At 46.6% G+C, this 24291-nt stretch overlaps 1 protein-coding gene and 1 non-coding gene across 2 annotated transcripts; one reads left to right on the plus strand and one right to left on the minus strand.

Moving 5' to 3' along the window:
- Positions 1 to 228: 228 nt before the first annotated feature.
- On the plus strand, positions 229 to 7337 carry LOC118888350 (homeobox protein ESX1-like). The gene is made up of 4 exons (XM_036839317.1): positions 229 to 334; positions 473 to 848; positions 2480 to 2525; positions 6612 to 7337. The coding sequence occupies exons 1-4, from the start codon at positions 229 to 231 to the stop codon at positions 7194 to 7196; spliced, it is 1113 nt and encodes a 370-aa protein (XP_036695212.1). The 3' UTR covers positions 7197 to 7337.
- Positions 3997 to 4146, minus strand: LOC118889338. Its single transcript, XR_005018478.1, has one exon.
- Positions 7338 to 24291: the final 16954 nt, after the last annotated feature.

Consider the following 24291-nt stretch of genomic DNA (forward strand, 5'->3'; position numbering starts at 1 on the left):
GGAGGCCCTGCCGCATGCGCACATCAGCCAACCCAACCCCCAGCAGGCTGTGGTAAACCCGCAGAGAGCGTTATTCCAGACTCCCTGAAAGCTGACCAGACGCCAGAGGAGCCTTAGCGGTGCCGGGTCGTGGGCCACCGCTCTAGCCTTGAGTCGTGAGCCGGGGGTCTCAGGAGATTCAGCGCAGCCTCCGCTGAAGCTCACAGTCTCCTCGACAGCAGTTGGGACATGGAGCGTCAGCCGCAGAGCAGCCACGATGCCTATGACGACGCGGATGCAACCGTCGCCGGCTTCCTCAAGCTGGGGGTCGACGAGGAGCGGGAAGAAGCGCACGGTCAGTGGCGGGCGGGGCACTCGCTTTAGCCGATCCCAGGGAGGGGCGAACGGCAGGACCCCACTCGGACGCAGCCCCTCCCCAGAGCCGGGCTCCCTCGACGGCCTGATCTTTCTCTTTGGGTTTCCTCCCTTGCAGAGGTGAAGCCCGCGGAGATCTCGCTTCCCGGAGAGGGGGGAGAGGAGCAGAAGGCTCAGTCCGAACCGGAGCTGGGAGCAGCCGCGGAAGGGAAAAAGGCGGGAGACGAAGGAGAAGGAAAGGAAGGCTGTGATGTCAGCGTCGGAGCCGCCGGCCCCGCGGACGGCGAAAGCCGCGAGGCCGAGGCCGAGGCTGAGGCGAGCGGCGGCGAAGGCGGAGAGCAGGGCGGCGAGGAGCAGCCCCCGTGGGCCGCCGTCGAGGGTCCCGAGGCCGCAGAGGGGCAGCAGCAGGTCCCCCACGCCAGGTTCACGCGGGTGCAGCTGCAGGACCTGGAGCGCGTTTTCCAGCGTACTCAGTACCCCAACGAGCGCACGCGGTAAGCGGGCGTCTCGGGCGGCGCGGGCTGCCGCGCGGGTGGCGGGCGGCGCTCTCGCGGGTCCCTCTCCTCGGCTCCGGACCTGAAAGCCCCGGGGCCTGGCGGCGGCCCGGCCCTTCCGGCGCACTCGGGGCCTAGGACGGGGGCGGGGGCTCTGCCTGGTGGGAATCGAGGTCGATATTTCCGTGCGGTGTTTGAATAAGTCATGTCGGGGAGCTTTGTCGGCCGCCGGTTAACATAAATAATGAGTCGCCTGAGGCGTGGTGGAGCAAATGCAGAGTTGGAGTCTACTTTTATCTGAAGTTTTGACCGTCAGTTATTCATGGATTATATTTGCATTGATATTTGTATTTTAAAATAGTGGTTTTGAAAATTATTTATCTTGACTAGTGATTTTTCTGCATTCCCTTAAATTTTGCTCTTGTGAGAAAACTGTCTCTAAAGCAAGTCTCAAGCTACAGATTACAGAGTAGTGTACTAGGTCGGCGCTGGGGAGTTGGTAATAAAAAAAATTTTTTTAAATTAATTTATTTATTTATTTTAGGCTGCATTGGGTCTTCGTTGCTGTGCACGGGCTTTCTTTAGTTGTGGCGAGCGGGGGCTACTCTTTGCTGCGGTGCGCGGGCTTCTCATTGTGGTGGCTTCTCTTGTTGTGGAGCTCGGGCTCTAGGCACGCGGGCTTAGTTGCTCTGTGGCATGTGGGATCTTCCCCGACCAGGGCTCGAACCCATGTGCCCTGCATTGGCTGGAGGATTTTTAACCACTGCGCCACCAGGGAAGCCCTAAAAATTTTTTTAAAATAAGCTCAACCAGCGAATGAACAGCATTTTGTGCCGTCCTTTCGTACCTACTAGGACGTACTCCAACCTGTTCATCACTGATAGATTGATCCAGCAAGCGAGCTATTTTAAGGTCTAATTTTTTTTTTAATTTATAATTTTTTTTGTGATTTCCTTCCTCATTCTAAATAAACATTTCCTTTTTTTAAAAATTTTATTTATTTGTGGCTGCGTTGGGTCTCCGTTTCTGCGCGAGGGCCCTCTCCAGCCATGGCAAGCGGGGGCCACCCCTCATCGCGGCGCGCGGGTCCCTCACCACCGCGGCCCCTCCCGTCGCGGAGCACAGGCTCCAGACGCGCAGGCCCAGGAATTGCGGCCCACGGGCCCAGCCACTCCGCGACACGCGGTATCCCCCCAGACCAGGGCCTGAACCCACGCCCCCCGCACCGGCAGGCAGACCCTCAACCACTGCGCCACCAGGGAAGCCCTAAGGTCTAATTTAATCATAAAATGGGCAAGAGCAATGATTGAAAGTTGGTAAAGATATTTTGTCAGAGATTTTTATTCATTTTTGAAGATGGTAGCACTAAAAGAAACTGGATTAGAATTTCATGTGTTTTTGGGAACTGTGCCTCCTTTACTAATGAGACTTGGCTTTCCTTAAACGCTTTGTCAACTTATTTTCACTGTATAACCTGAAAATGTGTGAGTTTTCGTACTGCAGAAATTGGTTCTTAAAATAAATCACTGGCATTTTCCAGAAAAGAAATTTTTTAAAGGATGAAATAGCATCCTATATTCAGCTTCATCCACAACCCCCAATGCTGAACACTTCCAATTTTCTCCCCTCAGACAGGAGCTTACAAGGCGCATGGGTGTGACTGAAGCCAAAGTGAAGGTCAGTAAACCTGAAAAAAGCACCTTGGCAGGGCAGCCATTCTAAAACCTGCTTTGGGACTTGGACACCTTTGTCCTGGACATTCTCACGTCGGTTTCTTTTTGTAGCCGTTTCCATGTTTGGGAAATAAGGTTTGAACTTTGGGGTCTCAGTTGGAGGTAAATGGGATAAGTAAGCCCCAGGTTTTGGAAATTGCCCATAACCAGAAGATTTTGATTTCCTAAAGGAAAAAAAAACTACCATAGTATACTATTCCATGTATATAAAGGTGAATATATATATGTATATATATATACCTTTGTATAAACTATACCTATATAAAGTTATATATTATATGTCACTGAATTCTACACACACACTCGCACACACAAGTTGAATTCCTTCTAACACTGGTATCCTTTAGGTACCACTTTTGTGTGGAGTCACACTGAGGTTAAGCCTGAAGTGGCAATTATTCAAATTAATGCACCGAGGAGTCCAATTATATTAAATTATTTAAAACCAAGCGTAAGTTCTTTGCATAAGGAGTGAATACGTAAGTACTTGGGCATTGGAGTGAGGGGATAATTCACACTCAGAACACAACAGAGGAGCACCTGATGCACGTTTACTCAAGCTGACGCTGACGGGGAGGGGAGAGCGTAGAGCCCAAGTCTGCTCCTCCCGCAGCTGTTCTTTTGTTATCTTTTCCACAGAGAGTGGTTTCTTGCTTTCAGAACAAAATAAGATGCTCTCAGAACTTTTGTTAGCGAAGAAAATACTCTTAGGACTTTAGAATTGTTTAGAACTTTTGTAAAACACCATTTTGTCAGCTGATGAGGGAGGCACTTGAATGTCGAACACTTTCCAGAGGCGAGGGCCCGGGCTGGGTGGCACAGCTCACAGGCTTTGGGTCCCCGAGCTGTCCCACTGGAGGCAGCTCGCTGCCTAGGGCAGGGCTTGAGCTGCTGCCAGTGTGCTGAGGGGCAGGTCTGACTTCCTTGCCCTGACGCCCGGGGTGCCCTTCTTCTCCAGCACCCACTCAGGGCTCTTCCTCGCCACCCCCGCCTCACAATCCTGCACGGGACCGTGTGCAGGAGACACAGCTGGGGGCTGAGGGCTGGAGCGGCCTGGCTGGCGCCCAGGTCAGTCCAGGCAGGGAAAACGGTGAGCTTCCCCCCAACTGAGGTGGCCTCAGCTGCCCTTCTACAGCAGCCGCCATGCCTGGACCCCGTTCCTGGTGACATCCACTGGGACCAGGCAGTTGTCTCTAGGAGGGCAGGAGGTGAGAGGCCCCCTCACTGGTGGGTGCCTGTATGGTAGGTGATCACTTGTTGGGAGTGCATACGTCCTTGCCTGGGGACAACCTAGGCCAGGATCAGCCCATGAGAGCCTGGCAGTGTCCTGGGAAAGAAAGCCAGAGGCCCCGTGCCCAGTGCTGCCACATAAGGCCCAGCCTGGTGTAGACCAAGTAGGGGCTCCCAGCAACTACAAATGTCTGAGGTAGGAAAACAAGGCTGCCCAGCTCATGGCAGCCCCGACAGGGATCCCCCAGGGCTGATCTGGGCTTCCAGCCCAAGGGCTGAGGAGAAGAGGTCCCCCCAACTCACACACACACACCCAGCCCCATGGGAGAGAGGCCCTCTCCTGCTGGAGTTTCTAAGTGTTTGGTAAAGTAGTGGAGAGAGTGGCAGCCCTAAATCCTCATTTTCTGGAATTCTTTGATATGCCAGCCTGAAAGCGTTGCTAACATAGTAGGTTTTGCATTATAGTGGAGGTGGGAGGGTGAGTTGCAACCTTTGAAATATGTCTAAAGCACAAAACAAACTAAAACAATAATTTCAAACAAAGTTCCACCGCCCTGAGAAAGGTGGAAGGTAGGCAAGTGTTATACAGAGTGGAACCTACGCCGTGAGGATTCCTCACACATTCAAATTTTTGAGACTACCAAATGCATTCATGAATAGTCTCTTGAGGAATTTCTAACACCTGAGGCTTTTCTTCCTTTTCGTGGTACTGTTGCGAAGAGATGGGGTGTGTGGAATTTGCTGGTAGTAGAGGATGACTCTTAGTTCAGGCAGGATTCTTACCCGTGGTAAGGTGAAATACCTTTGCTCTTCCAGTGATGACTAGTTTGTGAGTCAAAGGATCAGGAGTGATTATTTGAGACTATAGAAAAGCCTAAGTTATACCAAAGGAGTATTTGGGGGCAAAAAGAAGAAGAAAAGAAAGAAAGAGAGAAAAAGAAGAATCAGGATGGGTTCACTAGCTTTGCTGCAGAGAGCGTGTGTGAGGGCAGTGATGGACACGGGCTGCAGAGCTGGTGGTGGGGTCTGGAAAGCAGTGCTGGCAGCCTAAGGCCACGGGCTGGGCTCACAGTCAGGTCTGGCCAGGGCTTGGGAGGCCCAGGCCTCTGCTTTCTCAAGCAGGCAAAGCAAGCTCAGAGGAAAAGAAAAACTGACGTTTTCGCGGCTTGCTTCTCCTGGGTTTACGTAGTAGTCTTTTAATGGAGTTCTGAAGGGAAAAAGAGCAGCAAGAAACAAATGAAGAAAAAGGGAGAATGTTTTCATCTATTTCCAAACTCTACAGCATGAATGTCCCAAAGAAACATTTAATGGACACCCTCCCTTGTTTTGCAAAGACAGTACGAGTTGTTTTAGGAAACCAGTATTGGAAGTATGGAAGTAGTGTCAGCCTGAACCTCAGATAGCCAGCTTTGCATATTGCTTATATTTATGCAGATTTGACCATTGGTACACTCGAACCCCCCAAAATGAGCTCTATTACACTGGCTTTTTTTGACTACATATTCATGCAGCAGAAGGACCCAAATACTAAGATGGGAGAGGGAAAATGGGGCGACAGAGAACGGAGGCCCTTGGTCTCATGTAAAATTTGCCAAGTGGAAACTTCCAAAAATACTAAATGTGACATAATTCCATGAACTGATTTGCTGAGGGAGCAGTGGAGTCCACAGGACAGGCTTTACTTTCAGTTGTTAATAGTTGGCAGATATTTAGGGGGGAGCCATTTTGTGACCCCTCACTCACGTGGTTGTCGGCTGTCTTCCTAAAATGCAGGTTGCACCCTCTTGCCTTAAGCATAAGGAACAGGATGGGGATCTCCTGGTTGATTAGCAGCTCCTAGAGGGCGCAACCGTGCTGGGCACCAGAGGCTCTGGTCCAAGGTCCTGCAACTGTAGCCAGAGCAGAGTGAGCTGACCTGGTCCTGAGCCCAGGAAGGTTTGGAGGGTGGGGCAGGGTGGAGAGTGCAGAATTGACAGTGGTGACAATGGTATGCCTCTTTCCCCCCAAACTCTTGTCTGGGCAAAGATTTTAAGAGCTTTAGTAAATTTGGGCCGAGTTAGTCTAAACATTCATTACCCCTATAGTCGGATATTAAGGCAGTGTCCAGGGCTTCAGCTCTGCCGGTGTCCAGCAAGACAAGCCACAAAGTCCCTGGGCCCCCCATGACCAAACCTCCCTCACAATACCATCTCCATCTTTTTAACCATCCCAAGGTTCCAGAGGATGAATGACCCTTTTGAGTCATCCTTGAGGAAAGCTTTTGTTTAAAGATCCAACCCACTCCTATTGATTATTTACTGTAACCAAAGATGGGTTTTTCAAAATGGGGACCATTCCCCTCAGTATGATTTTAAAAGGCACCCACTTTTTCCTATGCTCAACTTCCCCCATAACTAAGGTGACACCTGCCCAATGAGTAGGGATTAGTGGCAGCTGGAGCTGATGGTCAGTTGTCAGGACGCAGACCTACCAGGCATAGTAATAGCAGCAGGGACAGAGTGCAGTTGGTCAGCTCCACCTGCATCTAAGAGTAGGGGAAATAATAGTAAAGGTGGGAGGGGAGAGACAAAGCCATATGCCAATCCAGAGCCTGGCATAGTCGGTGCTCGCTCTTGGGGGGGAGGGGGCCTGAAGGGAGCGCCCTCAGCTACATATCCTAAGATATTTTAGCAAGAAGGAAACAGCTTCTCCTGATGCAGTTTAAAATCTTCAAGGCACCGAGAGCTCCCTGCTGCAATTTTTCACGTCTGACATGAAATGCTCAATATACTAATCAATCCCTTTTTCTCTCTGCTTGAAGGGTTGGTTTAGGAATAGAAGGGCCAAATGGAGGAGAAATCAGAGGGGACTAATGTTCAGAAACGTGCCCCCCGGGCCCCCCAGGCCCCCGGGCCCCCCTGTTGCCGTCTGTTTGTGTGAACCCTGCTTTGACATCCTGCTTCAGGAGCTGAATTGGATCTGCGTTCTTCTGGAGCCACTGCCGCCGGGGCTCCCCGGGCTGCCCATGCCGCCCATGCAGCCCGGGCTGCCCATGCCGCCCATGCAGCCCGGGCTGCCCATGCCGCCCATGTGGCCCGGGCAGCCCATGTGGCCCATGCCGCCCAGGCCACCCATGCGGCCCATGCCACCCCTGCAGCCCATGTGGCCCATGCCACCCATGCTGCCCATGCCGCCCATGTGGCCCGTGCCCCCCATGCCGCCCATGCTGCCCATGCGACCCATGCCTCTCATGCCACCCGTGTGGCCCGTGCTGCCCGTGCCACCCATGCCGCCCTTTCCTCCTATGCTGTTGCCTCCTCCGCCCTGTCTTCTTCCACCCTTGCTTCCCTGTAGGTGCCCTCATGCATCACAGCCTGGTCCCTTATCATCGGTGGTCCTTCGGTAGCCCCCGTTTCGTCTTGAATGGTGTCTGTGACAGGTTTTTTCAAAGTGCCTTTGAGCCAGATTCAAATTCTGCATACCTCACCACCAAGAGCAGTTCCCCAAATGCCTGCCAAGTGTATTAAATAGAAGTAGAGTCATTGACCCACTGTTTCAGGCCATGTTTTTGTACTTTCAATAAAGTTGTGAATTCTCTGCATATTTGTTCTCTGTGTCACATGGGGTTAGTAAATTTGATGGAAGTTGCTAAGCCAGCACCATTCAGACCGAATGCCCAGGAGGCCTCCTTTCATGCAGTAACAGCCCTGAGTCACCATCATAGGCCATGCACATCTCAGAAGTTTCCCAGGTGCCCATGAGGGGTTTACACAGACCCACCTGTTCTCTTCCACCCTCTCCCCCAGCACCCATGCTCCCCGCACCCTGCCCCATTGGGACCACCTAGATGTGCAAGACGGGTGGTGTGGAGTCTCGAATGGGAGAACAGTGTGTTTCAAAGCAGGCCTGAGGCCCATTCATGGTGACCAGCTCAGGTACAAGGAGGACTCCAAGGGACACTTCTGCAGTGACTACTCATAGGGCTTTATGGAGGAGAGGGAGCAGGGCATCATCTGGTTCTCTCCCAGTTCTGTTCACCGCCTTCCCTGTTGTGGAGGGCACATGGGGATAGAAACCACGCTAGCGGAGGGGGAGGGGCCTACCTCTGCGAAGGTAACGCAAGAGGAGACTGTCTAGGCCCGCGTGCGGCTCTTCTCACCCCCTCTCCCCCACCCCCAGACGCAGAAAGCATAGCATAGCTCCTTCCCCAGCTCAGAGCTGACGGATGATGTGGCCTTCAAGTGTATTTTGTCACCTTCAACATCCTTGGGAGAACCCTGGTTCCAGCTAATTCAACACTGAAAGGGAGCCTCTTGGTTGAGTGTTGCCTGAAGCCAGGAGGTGGTGGTCCCTGAGCACTGATCCAGGATAATCACTTTATTTAAAAGAAGCAGGTAGGGCTTCCCTGGTGGCGCAGTGGTTAAGAGTCTGCCTGCGGGAAGATCCCACGTGCCGCAGAGCAGCTAAGCCCGTGCGCCACAACTACTGAGCCTGTGTGCCACAACTACTGAAGCCCGCACACCTAGAGCCCGTGCTCCACCACAAGAGCAGCCACTGCAAGGAGAAGCGCCGCAACTACAGAAAGCCCACACACAGCCACAAAGACCCAACACAGCCAAAAATAAAATAAATTCATTTTAAAAACAAAAATAAATAAGAGCAGCAGGTAGACCTTACCTTTGTTCATGCTGCTTTCTTCAAATGGAACTGCCAGATAGAAAACACACATGCACACACACAGATACTACACAGATTTGCACCCTATATCACATATCTGTGATAGAAACACAAACGTACCCAGAAAATACCCGGAACACAAGCAGAATTGGCTTGTGTTATTAAAATAACCCTTGTGAAATTTATCTTGTGGCCTGTTGTCCTTGCCTTCGGTTATTTCAGGCTCGATGCTGAGAAAGAACGTGGCTCCTTGTCCACCTTGGTCTTGGGGAGGGGGAGGGACTTATGCGGAACTGAAGCAGTGTCCATGCTGCATCGCCAGTTTATTTACACAGGCACACACAACCCTTCTTGTTGGTAGGATGACCCCAGCCTGAGGAAGAGTTTTGCTGACGGACCAAAAACTGTTTCCATGGCTAGTCAGGTTTGGGCGGTAGCACTGCAGAGGGTTCTTGGAACCTGGACACCTGAGATCTTCTCTGAGATCGGAATCGCCTCCTTCTTACGCAGTAGCAATGGTTTCAGCATCTTGTCTCCGGATGGAGAAAACATAGCCTTTCTTTGAAGTTCCCCAAGCCCAGCAAAGCCGCAGGCTCCACGCTTAGCCACCACTCTCGCTCCCATTCTAACCTCAGTCCCGAGACCTGAATGGCCTCAGCCATCAGCTGTCGAGGCTTCAGCCCAGGCTCCCGAAACCAATCATACATCTCCTGCTCAAGGTGTCACTCTCAAGAGCTGTCCTGGGCACCATCTTCCCTTCTGACTCCAGGATACTTCTGTGCAAATGGCCATTTTTGAAACTGCCTCTTGGTATGTTCCTTGATGGAGGTCTTGCTATTCTTTTCCCTTGTGCATTTTAATAGTCAGGTGCTAGAGGGAAACTGGCCATTTTCATTTATTTATTTTATTTGGGTGGGATAATGACATCTTTATTTTGGACTACCTCGTAAAGAAATGTAGCATTTCCTTCCTCCCCCCAGTTTTATTGAGCTATAATTGACATACAACACTGTATAAGTTTAAGGTGTACAGTATAATGATGTGACTTACACACATCATGAGATTATTAGCACAAGTTTAGTGAACATCCGTCATCTCATATAGATACATGAATAAATAGAAAAAAATTTTTGTGTGTGATGAGAACTCTCAGGATTTACTCTCTTAACTTTCATATGTAACATACAGTTGTGTTCATTATATTTATCGTGTTGTACATTACATCCCCAGTACTTATTTGTCTTATAACTGGAAGTTTGTATCATTTGATTGCCTTCATCCATTCCCCAACCCCACCACAAAGCTGATCTCTTTTTCTATGAGTTTGTGTGTTTGTTTTTCAAGTATAATTGACCTACAACACTCAGTTAGTTCCTGTTACATAGGAACATAGTGATTGGGTATTTCTATATATTTCAAAATGATTTCCACGAGAAGTCTAGTTATGAGATGTCACCAAAGATATCATATAGGTATTGATTATATTCCCCACACTGTACATTTCATACCTGTGACTCATTTATTTTGCAAGTGGAAATTTGTACCTCTTAATTTCCCTCACCTATTTCTTTCCTTCTTCCACCCCCCTCCCCTCTGGCAACCACATGTTTGTTCTCTGTATCTGTGACTTTGTTTCTGTCTTGTAATGTTTACTCACTTGTTTTTTTTTTCAGATTCCACACATAAGTGAAATCATACAGTGTTTGTTGTCCTCTGTCTGACTTATTTCACGTACCATAGTACCCTCTAGGTCCATCCACGTTGTCACAAGTGGTGATATTTCATTCTTTTTTATGGCAGAGTAATATTCCATTGTATATATATACAACTTCTTTATTCATCTATTGATGGACACTTAGGTTGCTTCCATATATTGGCTAATGTAAATAATGATGCAATGAACATACAGATGTATATATATTTTCTAATTAGTGTTTTTGTTTTCTTTGGATAAATACCAAGGAGTGGATCATACGGTAGTTCTATTTTTAGTTTTTTGAGAAATCTCCATACTGTTTTCCATAGTGGCTGTATCAATTTACATTCCCACCAACAGTGCACGAGGGTTCCTTTTTCTCCACATCCTCACCAACACTTGTTATCTGTTGTCTTTTTGATAAAAGCCATTCTGACAGGAGTGAGGTGATATCTCATTGTGGTTTTGATTTGCATATCCTTGATGATTAGTGATGCTGAGCATCTTTTAATGTTCCTGTTGGCCATTTGTATGTCTTCTTTGGAAAAATGTCTATTCAGACCCCCAGCCCATTTTTAAATCAGGTTGTTTGTTTTCTTGATGTTGAGTTGTGGCAGTTCTTTGTATATTTTGAATATTAACCCTTTATCAGGTATTTGTTTGCAAGTATCTTCTCCCATTCAGTAGGTGGCCTTTTCGTTTTGTTGACAGTTTCCTTCACTGTGCAAAAGCTTTTTAGTTTGATGTAGTCCCATTTGTTTAGTTTTGCTTTTGTTTCCCTTGCCTGAGGAGAAATATCCAAAAACTTACTAAGACCAATGTGAAAGAGACTACTGCCTATATTTTCTTCTAGAAGTTTGATGGTTTCAGGTCTTACATTGAAGTCTTTAATCCATTTTGAATTGATTTTTGTGCATGGTGTGAGAGTAGTACAATTTGATGCTTTTGCATGTAGCTGTCCAGTTTTCCCAACACCATTTACTGAAGAGACTGTTTTTTGCCCATTGTATGTTCTTGACTTCTTTGCCATAGGTTAATTGCTCATTTAAGTGTGGGTTCATTTCTGAGCCCTATGTTCTGTTCCATTGATCTACGTGTCTGTTTTTATGCCAGTACTGTACTGTTTTGATGACTGTAGCTTTGTAGTATACTTTGAAATCAGGGCACATGATACCTCCAGCTTTGTTCTTTCTCGCGGTCATTTTGGCTATTTGGGGCCTTTTGTGTTTCCATGCAAATTTTAGAATTATTTGTTCTAGTTCTGTGATAATCCCATTGGTATTTTGATAGGGATTGCATTGAATCTGTAGACTGTCTTTCTTTTATAATGCAAAACAGATTTATCGGCATGCACAACTATGAGGATTAGGATCCAAGATGAAAAGGAAAGAATACTTCTGTCAAACAGAGAAGAAGATCAAGATTCTTAAGTAGCTGACTTTGGGACCTGCTGGGTGGGAAGACTTGCTGTGTTGCCTTCAGATGTTGTCTCTTTACCTGATGCTTCAGATGCTTTAGCAGCCTTTTCAAGCTGTCCTTCACTCTGGGCTACCTTTTCTAAGTCCTTCTGATAGTTAAGCTGGTATTCCAGATAGCTTATGTTCCTGGTCTGTTCATCCAGGAACTTTTTCATGAAGCATGAGAGATTGGTTTCTTTATTTTTAGAAGCCAAGGCCTTCAGGTGTTGCAGGAGGTTGTTTAATGCGTTCTCCAACTGCAGAGCAGACTCTACGGCTTGTTTGCCAGTTCCCTTGTGTCGTATGGCCATTTTAACAATATTATAAGTTTCTGCTTATTTAGGCTATACTTAAACCAGTTGGACAGGTACTTTTGAGCTAATGGATCCTGGTCTGCTGTGAAGAAGTAAACAATATAGAACCAATATACAGAGGTTATCTTTGGCTCACTTGTATTACACCATAAAGAATCATGTAACGTTATGCTATATATAGAAATAGATTATAGCTAGTTAGGAGAAATAATAGTATCATTTTAATTCCTAACAGAAATCATGCGTTATAGGTACTTGTTTGATGATTAAATCTTGAGTACAAGCAGCCACCTGTCCAAATCTGTTTTGGCAACTTACAAAGTGATAGCTTAGATTTGTTTTGTGGCCCACTATCTACAAAGTGTATTCTAGAAGCTGAATTAGCTTTTTTAATTACATAATTAATTCATCAGTACATCTTATTTCAAAGGCTTTGATAATACACAGTAAAACCCAAAAGTTCCTCTTCTCCAAACCCCAACACCCAGAACAGGCAGAGGCAAGCCTGCAATTCTACCCTTGGTTTTTCTGCTCCCTTACTGATTTAAGCAAATGAGTGTTTTGTTTTGGTTTGGTTTCATTTTCTGGCCACACCGTGCAGCTTGTGGGATCTTAGTTTCCCAACCAGGGATTGAACCAGGGCCCCTGGCAGTGAAAGCGCCGAGTCCTAACCACTGGACCGCCAGGGAAGTCCCAGCAAATGGCTTTAAACACCTGAGACTCAATTTCCTCATCTGTGGGATGAAAAAAATTAGTTTCTATCTCACGTTGGCTATTTTATAAAAAGGACTTGACTTTATTGTTCTCTGACTCACTGAAGGTACTTTATATAATGATCCAGGTGATTATCGCTTGACCCTAGTCTCCTGGGTGTAGGGTACAGTTCTTTCATTTAAAGTGACATGTTTTATGTTATCAGAAAATGAAAAATTATACATCCATATTATTCTTTTAACATTAGTGATTATAAAATCAAGTCCAGTTTATTGACCTAGTAGGAGAAATCTGAGATTTGAAAGCACTTTCTTCTCTTCCTTTTAGAATGATTTGGTTTGGTTTTGTTTTAAACTTAAATATTTTATTATACTTTTTACATCTGTAAATTTGTAAATCCCCAGGGCCCCCTTCAGTTCTTTTGTCACCTATAAATCTTAACATATAATAGCACATAGAGAAAAAAAGAATGAGGTACTAACACCTCCTACAATGTGGATGAACCTCAAAAACATTATGCCAAGTGAAAGAAGCTGGCACAAAAGGTTACATATTGTATGATTCCATGAATATTAAATATCCAGAGTAGGCAAATCCAGAGACAGAAAGCAGATTAGTGGTTGCCAGGGCTGGAGGAGGGAGGACTGGGCAATGACTGCTAAATAAATAGGGGTGTCATTTTGGGGTGATGAATATGTTTGTTTGTTTTTATTTGGCTGCGCCAGGTCTTAGTTGCGGCATGCGGGATCTTTGCTGCCGCGTGTAGGATCTTTAATTGGGGCATGTGGGATCTAGTTCCCTGACCAGAGATTGAACCCAGGCCCCCTGCATTAGAGTGCAGAGGCTTAACCGCTGGACCACCAGGGAAGTCCCGATGAATATGTTTTGAAACTAGATGGTGGTGATGGTGGCAGAACATTGTGAATGTACTAAATGCCACTGAACCATACACTTTATTAAAATGGGTAATTTTATATTATTTGAATTTTACCACAATTTTAAAAAATGATATAAGGGAAAAATAATTGTTGTGGATAGACTGTGATAAAGGGTATGAGTGGAATAAGACGTGGGACAAGGCATCAATTTGACTGTCCTAAGCCTCTTTTATGTATTGGTGTTCCCCTAACCCAATCCCACTCTCATTAAATCTTATTTTTGTTTGTTTGTTTGGGCACCTATTGTTGTCCTGTTGGATGCACCTGGTGATAACAGAATAAATACTGAGAAGAAAAGTAATGAAATGGGGGAACTCCCTCGTGGTCCAGTGGTTAGGATGCCGCACTCTCACTGCTGAGGGCCCAGGTTCAATCCTTGGTCGGGGAACTAAGATCCCACAACCTGCGTGGCGTGACCAAATAAATAAATAACATAAACTGATGAAAGGGAAAAACCTACAACCAAAATACTCTACCCAGCAAGGCTTTCATTCAGATTCGATGGAGAGATCAAATTTACAAGAAATGTTAAAGGGACTTCTCTAAGCAAAAAAGAAAAGGCCACAACTAGAAACATGACAATTATGAAAGGAAAAAGCTCATTGGTAAAGGCAAATATACAGTAAAGGTAGTAAGTCAACCATATATATAGCTAGTAGAAAGGTTAAAAGACAAAAGTAGTAAAATCATCTATATCCACAATAAGTAGTTAAGGGATACACAAATCAAAAATAGGTAAAATATGATGTTAAAACTACTTAAAATGGGATAAAAATGCAGGGTTGCTAAAATGTGTTTGAAATTAAGAGATCAGCAACTTAAAACAATCATATACCTATATAGATATAGATATAGGTTGCTATATATAAACCTCACAGTAACCACAAACCAAAAATCTATAATAGATACACACAAAGAAAAAAGAAATATAAAGAAAAAAGGTCAGGAAACTAAGGCTCAGGGACAATAAGGCTTGTCAGTGTCGTGTAGTGAGAATTCAGGGCCAAAGCTCTTGCTATGAGCAGGAAAGTAGAAGTGCCCTAAAACCAGATGCATATGCTCCAACTCCAGAGCCTGCTTCCATTACTCAATTCCTTGGTCTTTCCGACTATTATCATTATTTATTATTTATTTTTCTTAGTATTTTGGGTGGGAGGGGGTGATTAGGGGCATTGTGTCCCACTTTTTCTGATGAAAAGTGCGCAGACTATTCTAATGCCACCATACACACGGAACTTTACATTCAAATTCAAGGGGGCTCCCAATCCCGCTGACAGCCAGCTGTGGCCTCCAAGTAAGCCCTCCGGATCTGTACCTTGTTCCGCATGCCCAGTAACTGCAATGAACTGAACCAAGAGCCAGCCTAGAGATTCCCTTCCTATAAACACATCCTAAAACACTGCTTTCATTAAGGCACTCCCCTGGCACAAAACTCTTACAGTTTTCCATGATCCCAAATGCAGACATTCTAACTCCTTCCATAAATTGGACCTCAACCTAACTTTTAAACTTTATTTCCCACCCAGTACAGAGTTCTCTTCAGGTTCCCCCTCCAGCTCCCTCTCAAGGTCAGCACTTCATATGCATTCATTCTCCTGGCCACCCTGTTTGGGTTGGTGTTCCCTAAGACAAGCTTTATACTTGATCACTCCTGGGGCTGCTCATACTACCTCCCTGAACTGAAGTTCCATGCACGGCCTGCTTAGCATTTACCAAAATTTGACTCATTCTGTGAGGTGTAAGGGAAACCCCACTACCCTGCAAAAAAAGCCAAATCTGCTTCTACCACGGGCTGCTAAGAACAAAGTCTCTTCAAAGGTTTGAATCCTGGCCCTCTTCCACTGATCTATGTAACCTTAGGAAAGTCACTGGACCTCTCTGAGCCTCCATTTCTTCCATTAGGAACTAAAGAGAGTGATGGCCCCCTCCTCAGGGGACGGCTATAAGATTGATTAGCCAGGCCCTGGTGCACATTGAGCACCCACATGGCGTCACCAGCATGAGCAAGCACAGCTGTGTGCCACTCCACAGACTCTCATATCCACTCAGGAGCAGGGGCGACACTCCGTGTCCAGCATCTTCAGTCACAGTGCAGGCCCCTGTGCAGACTGACCGCAGTCAGTCCCGACCCCTTAACTAGCATCAGCTAAAGTTATCTGAGCCCTCACCGTGGGCCTTACTTGTATTCCTTCATGTAAATTTCACAACACGGTACAGCAGGTACCATCATGATCCCCATCCTACAGATGTGGCACCTGAGGCATAGAGAGGTCAGCTAATTTACCTCTGGCCACACAGCAAGTTAGTGGTGGTAGGGCTGGGCACTCTGTCTCCAGAATTTTCAGCTTCTTTCTCTCACATGGGCTGATCTCTCTCCCCAGACTGTGAGAACCCATGGCACAATAGCTGCGTCTGGAATCATGACACTCTCTACACTGCCTGAGGTAGGGCCTTGTAAACAGAGCAGCCAACAAAGGATTACTGACCGAAGCATATATAGGGACAAAAAAACATGGTAGCGACATATTCACACGGAAACTTTCTGTCCTCATTGCCAACTGCCAGAGAATAGCTATCATCTTTCTTCTCTCATGGACCTTTGTGAATAAATAAACCACAAAATTGATGAAAATTGGAAATGTGAGACAGCATGGTATGGCCAGTGGTAACATTGTGTTTTTACCATCTCAGTTAATCCTCACAATAACCTGGTGAGGTAGTTACTATTGCTATCATCATTTTACAGATGTGGAAACCAAGATTAAGTGAGAATAAGCAACCTAACAGTTTAGCCAGCTAGCAGGAGGTGAGCAAAGCCAGGATTTAGTTGCCAGCAATCTGGCTCCAGGGCCCCTGCTCCCATAAATCCACTACATCGACTACGATTCATGGCTATTACTGCTTAGGATGAAACTCCATTCAGTATTTAAGGTTTTCAAAGTGTGAAGCTAAGTAAAACTTTTAAATAAATACAACCATGACTGATGCCAAGGTAGGGCAACATTTGTCAAGGGTCACATGGGTGACTAAAGTTGAGAAAACACAAATTCACTGTGGAAATCTGAGATGTGGAAGAACACACCTCCTGAGCTGTCACAGACGTCCTAGCTTGTCTAATGCAAATCATGATAAACACCCTCATAGGTCTCTCATGTGATAACTAATATGGAACCAAAATTGTGTATAGGGTATCCAGCCAAGAGAGGGAGAGGCCTGCCGAACTCACCAAGGGCCAACCTGAGGAGGAAATGTCTTGGTTAAAATCAGGAGGAGGTACTCATATTGCCATGTCTTACAAGTTTTTGAAAGAGAATTAGTCAACAAACCTTTTTTAGTTTCTTGACCACCCTCCAGAGACATGAGGCAGGGGCACTTATCCCTTAGGCACTGTAGGTGAGGTGACTAGGTCCCATGATATATTTAGGAGCCCACAAAAATGATTTGGTTTCTGATCCCCAAGGGGGTTGATGAAAATGGTTGCCCAAGGAAACACAGGCTAAATCAAGTACATTGTCAAGTATAGGGCCCATTATTATAAGCTATTTTCAATATTTAGGATATTAAGTCTTGGGGCATCTATAAAACACTTCTTCAAGGAAAAACCATAGAGCCCTAAATCTGGCCTGGCCCTCTTTTATTTGACAGTAAATAAAATTTATTTATTCCTCAGCAAGGGCTCAGGAAAATATTTCTAGAAAACGTGAGGAGATGAGATGGGGGGATAGGCAGCGTCAAGAAAGTGGGTAAATTTACCCATGTCCACAGGGGCCCACCACAAGGGACATGTATGCTTTTGTAGAGGATCTACAGCCAGAAGCAATAGGAGCTTAGGAGCTGTGCACAAAGAGGTAGCATAGTCCATAGTTGCAACAAGGAGAAAATAAAAAAAAAAGGCGGGAACTCTGTACCCGGTAAGCATTCTTGAGTGCTTGAAGCACTGTGCAGGTTTCTACACCTGCAATCTGATGTTGATTCATTACTAAAAATCTATAGGCTAATGGACTTTCTGGGGGAAGGGGGGCGGCGGCCGCTGGGTTTCGCTTTCTTTTGTTTTGTTTGCATAGTGCATCTGAGCACCAGGCATGCTCAGAAAACCCAACCCTGAACTGCTCCTGGAGACCCGGGGAGTACGGAGGACTCTGACTTCAACCTCATTGCAAAAATTCAGAGCAAGCAAACTCTTAGCTAATAATACAGTTGACCCTTCAACTACACGGCTTTTGAACTTGCAAGTCCACTTAAACACAGGTTTTTTTTTTTAATTTCAATAAATATACAGGCGGCCCTCCATATCCATGGGTTTCGCATCAGCGGATGCGGAGGGCCGACTATGGGACTTGAGCAACCGCCGATTTTGGTATCCGCGGCGGGTCCTGGAACCAATCCCCCGCGGATACCAAGGGTCGACCGTATTACTTTGATTACTGTTCCCTTCTTGGTACTGGCTGCTGGATATGGAGGGCTCGGTCAAGAGATAGTCCCCAGACGCTTCTCCAAGGTCTATGGAGCCTGGGTGAGGTCTCTCTCGTACCCTCCACAAATCGGGCACAGCCCCTTGGTCTGGGAAGACGCCCGACCCAGTGCGGAGTACTTATTCAGCTAGGTTGCAACCTGGGACCCGGCGTTCTGCTCTCACGCATGCTCCCTACCAGCGCCCGGGCGGCGCGCAACATCCCCCGCCCCCCCGCCAGCGCCCCCTAGACGGCGGAGGCCCTGCCGCCTGCGCACATCAGCCAACCCAACCCCCAGCAGGCTGTGGTAAACCCGCAGAGAGCGTTATTCCAGACTCCCTGAAAGCTGACCAGACGCCAGAGGAGCCTTAGCGGTGCCGGGTCGTGGGCCACCGCTCTAGCCTTGAGTCGTGAGCCGGGGGTCTCAGGAGATTCAGCGCAGCCTCCGCTGAAGCTCACAGACTCCTCGACAGCAGTTGGGACATGGAGCGTCAGCCGCAGAGCAGCCACGATGCCTATGACGACGCGGATGCAGCCGTCGCCGGCTTCCTCAAGCTGGGGGTCGACGAGGAGCGGGAAGAAGCGCACGGTCAGTGGCGGGCGGGGCACTCGCTTTAGCCGATCCCAGGGAGGGGCGAACGGCAGGACCCCACTCGGACGCAGCCCCTCCCCAGAGCCGGGCTCCCTCGACGGCCTGATCTTTCTCTTTGGGTTTCCTCCCTTGCAGAGGTGAAGCCCGCGGAGATCTCGCTTCCCGGAGAGGGGGGAGAGGAGCAGAAGGCTCAGTCCGAACCGGAGCTGGGAGCAGCCGCGGAAGGGAAAGAGGCGGGAGACGAAGGAGAAGGAAAGGAAGGCTGTGATGTCAGCGTCGGAGCCGCCGGCCCCGCGGACGGCGAAAGCCGCGAGGCCGAGGCCGAGGCTGAGGCGAGCGGCGGCGAAGGCGGAGAGCAGGGCGGCGAGGAGCAGCCCCCGTGGGCCGCCGTCGAGGGTCCCGAGGCCGCAGAGGGGCAGCAGCAGGTCCCCCACGCCAGGTTCACGCGGGTGCAGCTGCAGGACCTGGAGCGCGTTTTCCAGCGTACTCAGTACCCCAACGAGCGCACGCGGTAAGCGGGCGTCTCGGGCGGCGCGGGCTGCCGCGCGGGTGGCGGGCGGCGCTCTCGCGGGTCTCTCTCCTCGGCTCCGGACCTGAAAGCCCCGGGGCCTGGCGGCGGCCCGGCCCTTCCGGCGCACTCGGGGCCTAGGACGGGGGCGGGGGCTCTGCCTGGTGGGAATCGAGGTCGATATTTCCGTGCGGTGTTTGAATAAGTCACGTCGGGGAGCTTTGTCGGCCGCCGGTTAACATAAATAATGAGTCGCCTGAGGCGTGGTGGAGCAAATGCAGAGTTGGAGTCTACTTTTATCTGAAGTTTTGATCATCAGTTATTCATGGATTATATTTGCATTAATTTAAACACTACATTAAAACATCCTTTATCTTGATTACTGAATTTTTAAAAATAAATCAATTTATTTATTTATTTATTTATGGCTGCTTTGGGTATTTGTTGCTGCGCTCGGGCTCTGGGCTCGGGCTTTCTCTAGTTGCAGTGAGCGGGGGCTACTCTAAGTTGCCGTGCGCGGGCTGCTCATTGTGGTGGCTTCTCTTGTTGCAGAGCGCGGGCTCTAGGCGGGTGGGCTTCCGTAGTAGTTGTGGCACGTGGGCTCAGTAGTTGTGTCTCGTGGGCTCTAGAGCGCAGTCTCGGTAGCTGTGGCACACAGGCTTAGTTGCCTCGCAGCATGTGGGATCTTCCTGGACCAGGGCTCGGACCCGTGTCCCCTGCATTGGCAGGTGGATTCGTAACCACTGCGCCACCAGGGAAGCCCGATTACTGTAATTTTAGTTACCCCTAAAGTTTGTGCCTGAGGTAGAATTGTCCCTAAAGCAAGCTTCAGTGTGGAGAATGAATGGGTTGCTGAGTACCTGTGAATGCGGCTAAAATTTAAAAAGCTATCATTTACATTGTGGATACTGTGTGTTAAGCACTTGTTTTAAAGGGTTTTTCTACATACTGTCATTGAATCTTCACAACCCCTTGTGAATGTGGTAGCCACTGTTATTATCCCCACTTAACCTGTGAAAAAACTGAAGCTCAGAGAAGTGATGAAACTTGCCCAAGATGGCACAGCTGGAATGTGGCAGAGCTGGGATTCGATCCTAGGAGGCTGTTCAGTAGGCAAGGCCAGAGGTGATGGTGTGTTGGTCCAGGGTAGTGGCAATGGAGAGAAGTGAACAGATTAAAGAGATATTTAGCAGGTAAAATTGGTAGCAATTCATGGTAATTTGAACATGGGGATAAAAGGAAATGTTTAAGAAAAATGTATAAATTTCTGATTTGCCCAAATGAATGGCTACTGGTATATTCACTGAGCTAGGGAATATTGAAAGACAATAAAAGAAGCTTGCAAGAGACAGAGGAGGGGGCTTCCCTGGTGGCGCAGTGGTTGAGAATCTGCCTGCCAATGCAGGGGACACGGGTTCGAGCCCTGGTCTGGGAAGATCCCACATGCCGCGGAGCAACTAGGCCCGTGAGCCACAACTACTGAGCCTGCGCGTCTGGAGCCTGTGCTCCGCAACAAGAGAGGCCGCGAGAGTGAGAGGCCCGCGCACCGCGATGAAGAGTGGCCCCCGCTCACCGCAACTAGCGAAAGCCCTCGCACAGAAACGAAGACCCAACACAGCCAAAAAATAAATAAATAAAATATAGAGGAAATTCACATTTATTAAAAAAAAAAAAAAAAGAGACAGAGGAGGAGTGTTTGGAGAGGCTGTTTGTAGGCAAACCGTATCGTGGAAACCTGGATGTCGGTAGGAGACGATTCAATAAGAAGGGATGGTAACTAGCATCAACTTCGGTTTAGGATTTTCTGTTCAACTCGATTACTCCAAGTTCGGTTGCTTTTGCTGTGGTGTGATAATTGGATCAGCCCAATTTCTCCCTTTCTCAAAAGGGTCAAACTCAAGATGCCCCTTGATTTGGATGTCTAGAGCTGCCTGATAAACATTTTTTCTTCCAGTTTATTATGATATAATTAACATTCAGTACTGTATAAGTTTAAGGTGCACAGCATAATGAGTTGGCTTACGTGCATCATGAAATGATTATCATAATAAGTTTGGTGACCATCCATCATCTCGTATAGACACATAATTAAACAGAAAAAATTTTTTTGTGTGATGAGAACTTTTAGGAACTCTCTTAACAAATTTCATATATAACATACAGCAGTGTTAATTTTATTTATCACGTTGTACATTATATCCCTAGTACTTATTTATCTTATAACTGGAAGTTTGTACCTTTTGACTGCCTTCATCCAGTTTCCCCACCTTACCCCCACCTCTGGTAACCACAAATCTGATCTCTTTTTCTCTGAGTTTTGTTTGTTCGTTTACTTTCGAAGTATAATTGACCTAAAACAATATGTTAGTTCCTGTTACACAACATAGTGATTCTATATTTCTATACATTTAAAAATGATCGCTGTGATACATCTAGTTACCATCTGTCACCATACAAAGACATTACATAATCATTGACTATATTCCCCACACTGTACATTTCATACCAGTTATTTATTTTGCAACTGGAAGTTTGTACCTCTTAATCTCCCTCACCTATTTCTCTCCCTCCCCACCCCTTCCCTTCTGGCAGCCACCTGTTTACTGTCTCTATCTATACTTCTGTTTCTGTTTAGTTATGTTTGTTCATTTGTTTTGTTTTTTAGATTCCACATATAAGTGAAATCATACAGTATTTGTCTTTCTCTGTCTGACTTATTTCACTAAGGATAATACTCTCTAGGTCCATCCACGTTGTTACAAATGGCAGAATTTCATTCGTTTTTATGGCTGAGAAGCATTCCGCTGTATATATATACCACATCTTCTTTATCCATTCATCTGTTGCTGGGTACATAGGTTGCTTCCATATCTTGACTATTGTAAATAGTGCTGCTATGAACATTAGGGTGCATGTATCTTTTTGAATCAGTGCTTTTGTCCCCTTTGGATACATGCCCAGGAGTGGAATTGCTGGACCACATGGTAGTTCTATTTTTAGTTTCTTGAGAAACCTCCGCATTGTTTTCTATAGTGGCTGTAACAATTTACATTCTCCCAACAGAGTAGGAGGGTTCCCTTTTCTCCACATCCTCACCAACATTTGTTATCCTTCTGAGGATGACCATTTTGACAGGTGTGAGGTGATCTCATTATGGTTTTGATTTGCATTTCTCTGATGATTAGCAGTGTTGAGCATTTTTTCCATGTGCCTGTTGGCCATCTGTGTATCTTCTTTGGCAAAATGTCTGTTCAGGTCTTCTGCCCATTTTTGAATTAGGTTCTTAGTTTTTTTGATACTGAGTTGTATGAGCTGTTCATAAATTTTGGATATTAACCCCTTGTCAGTCATGTCCTTTGCAAAAATTTTCTCCCATTCAGTAGGTTGTCTTTGCATTTTGTATGTGGTTTCCTTTGCTGTGCAAAAGCTTTTAAGTTTAATTAGGTCTCATTTGTTTATTTTTGCTTTTATTTCTTTTGCCTTGGTAGACAGATCCCCAAAAATATTGCTGCGATTTATGTCACAGAGTGTTCTGCCTATGTTTTCCTCTAGGAGCTTTATAGTATCAGGTCTTACATTTAGGCCTTTAATCCGTTTTGAGTTTATTTTTTAATATGCTGTGAGCACATGCTCTAATTTCTCTCTTTTACATGTAGCTGTCCAGTTTTCCCAGCACCACTTATTGAAGAGACTGTCTTTTCCCCGTTGTATATTCTTGCTTCCTTTGTCATAGATTAATTGACCATAAGTGCGTGGGTTTATTTCTGGGCTCTCTATTCTGTTCCATTGATCTGTGTGTCTGTTTTTGTGCCAGTACCATACTGGGTTTTTTTTATTATTATTTTTTGGCCACGCCCCGCGGCATGCACGATCTTCCCCAACCAGGGATCGAACCTGCGCCCCCTGTAGTGGAAGGGCTGAGTCTTAACCACTGGGCTGCCAGGGAAGTCCATTGATGACTATAGCTTTGTAGTATACAGTAGTCTGAAGTCAGGGACTGTGATACCTCTAGGTTTGTTATTTTTTCTCAAGATTACTTTGGCCATTCGGGGGTCTTTTGTGGTTCCATATAAATTTTGGAATTATTTGTTCTAGTTGGTGAAAAATGTCATGTATTTTGATAGGGATTGCATTAAATCTGTAGATTGCTTTGGGTTGTATGGATATTTTAACAATATTAATTCTTCCAATCCAAGAACACAGTATATCTTTCCATTTTTTGGTAACATTTTCAAATTCCTTCATCAGTGTTTTATATATAGTTTTCAGAGTATAGGTCTTTCACTTCCTTGGTTAAGTTTATTCCTAGGTATTTTATTCTTTTTTTTTTTAATTTTATTTATTTATTTATGGCTGTGTTGGGTCTTCGCCTCTGTGCGAGGGCTCTCTCTAGTTGCGGCAAGCGGGGGCCACTCTTCATCGCAGTGCGCGGGCCTCTCACCATCGCGGCCTCTCTTGTTGCGGAGCACAGGCTCCAGATGCACAGGCTCAGCAATTGTGGCCCACGGGCCTAGTCGCTCCACGGCATGTGGGATCTTCCCAGACCAGGGCTCGAACCTGTGTCCCCTGCATTGGCAGGCAGATTCTCAACCACTGCACCACCAGGGAAGCCCTATTTTATTCTTTTTGATGCTATTTTATTTATTATGATTATTATTATTTTAAATTAATTAATTAATTAATTTTATTTTTGGCTGCGTTGGGTCTTTGTTGCTGCACATGGGCTTTCTTTAGTTGCAGCAAGTGGGGGCTTCTCATTGCGGTGGCTTCTCTTGTTGCAGAGCACAGGCTCTAGGCGCGCGGGCTTTAGTAGTTGTGGCACACGGGCTCAGTAGCTGTGGCTCGCGGGCTCCAGAGCGCAGGCTCAGTAGTTGTATCCCACAGGCTTAGTTGCTCTGCGGCATGTGGGATCTTCCCAGACCAGGGCTTGAACCCGTGGCCCCTGCATTGGCAGGTGGATTCTTAACTACTGCGCCACCAGGGAGGCCCTTGATGCTATTTTATTTTATTTATTTTTTATTTTTTAAATATTATTTATCTTGATTATTGGGCCTTTAACACTTTTTAAAAATTATTTATTTATTTATGGCTGTGTTGGGTCTTCGTTTCTGTGCAAGGGCTTTCTCTAGTTGCGGCAAGTGGGGGCCACTCTTC

The sequence above is a fragment of the Balaenoptera musculus genome, chromosome X (genome assembly GCF_009873245.2).
Source record: "Balaenoptera musculus isolate JJ_BM4_2016_0621 chromosome X, mBalMus1.pri.v3, whole genome shotgun sequence".
In the NCBI taxonomy this organism is placed as follows: Eukaryota; Metazoa; Chordata; class Mammalia; order Artiodactyla; family Balaenopteridae; genus Balaenoptera; species Balaenoptera musculus.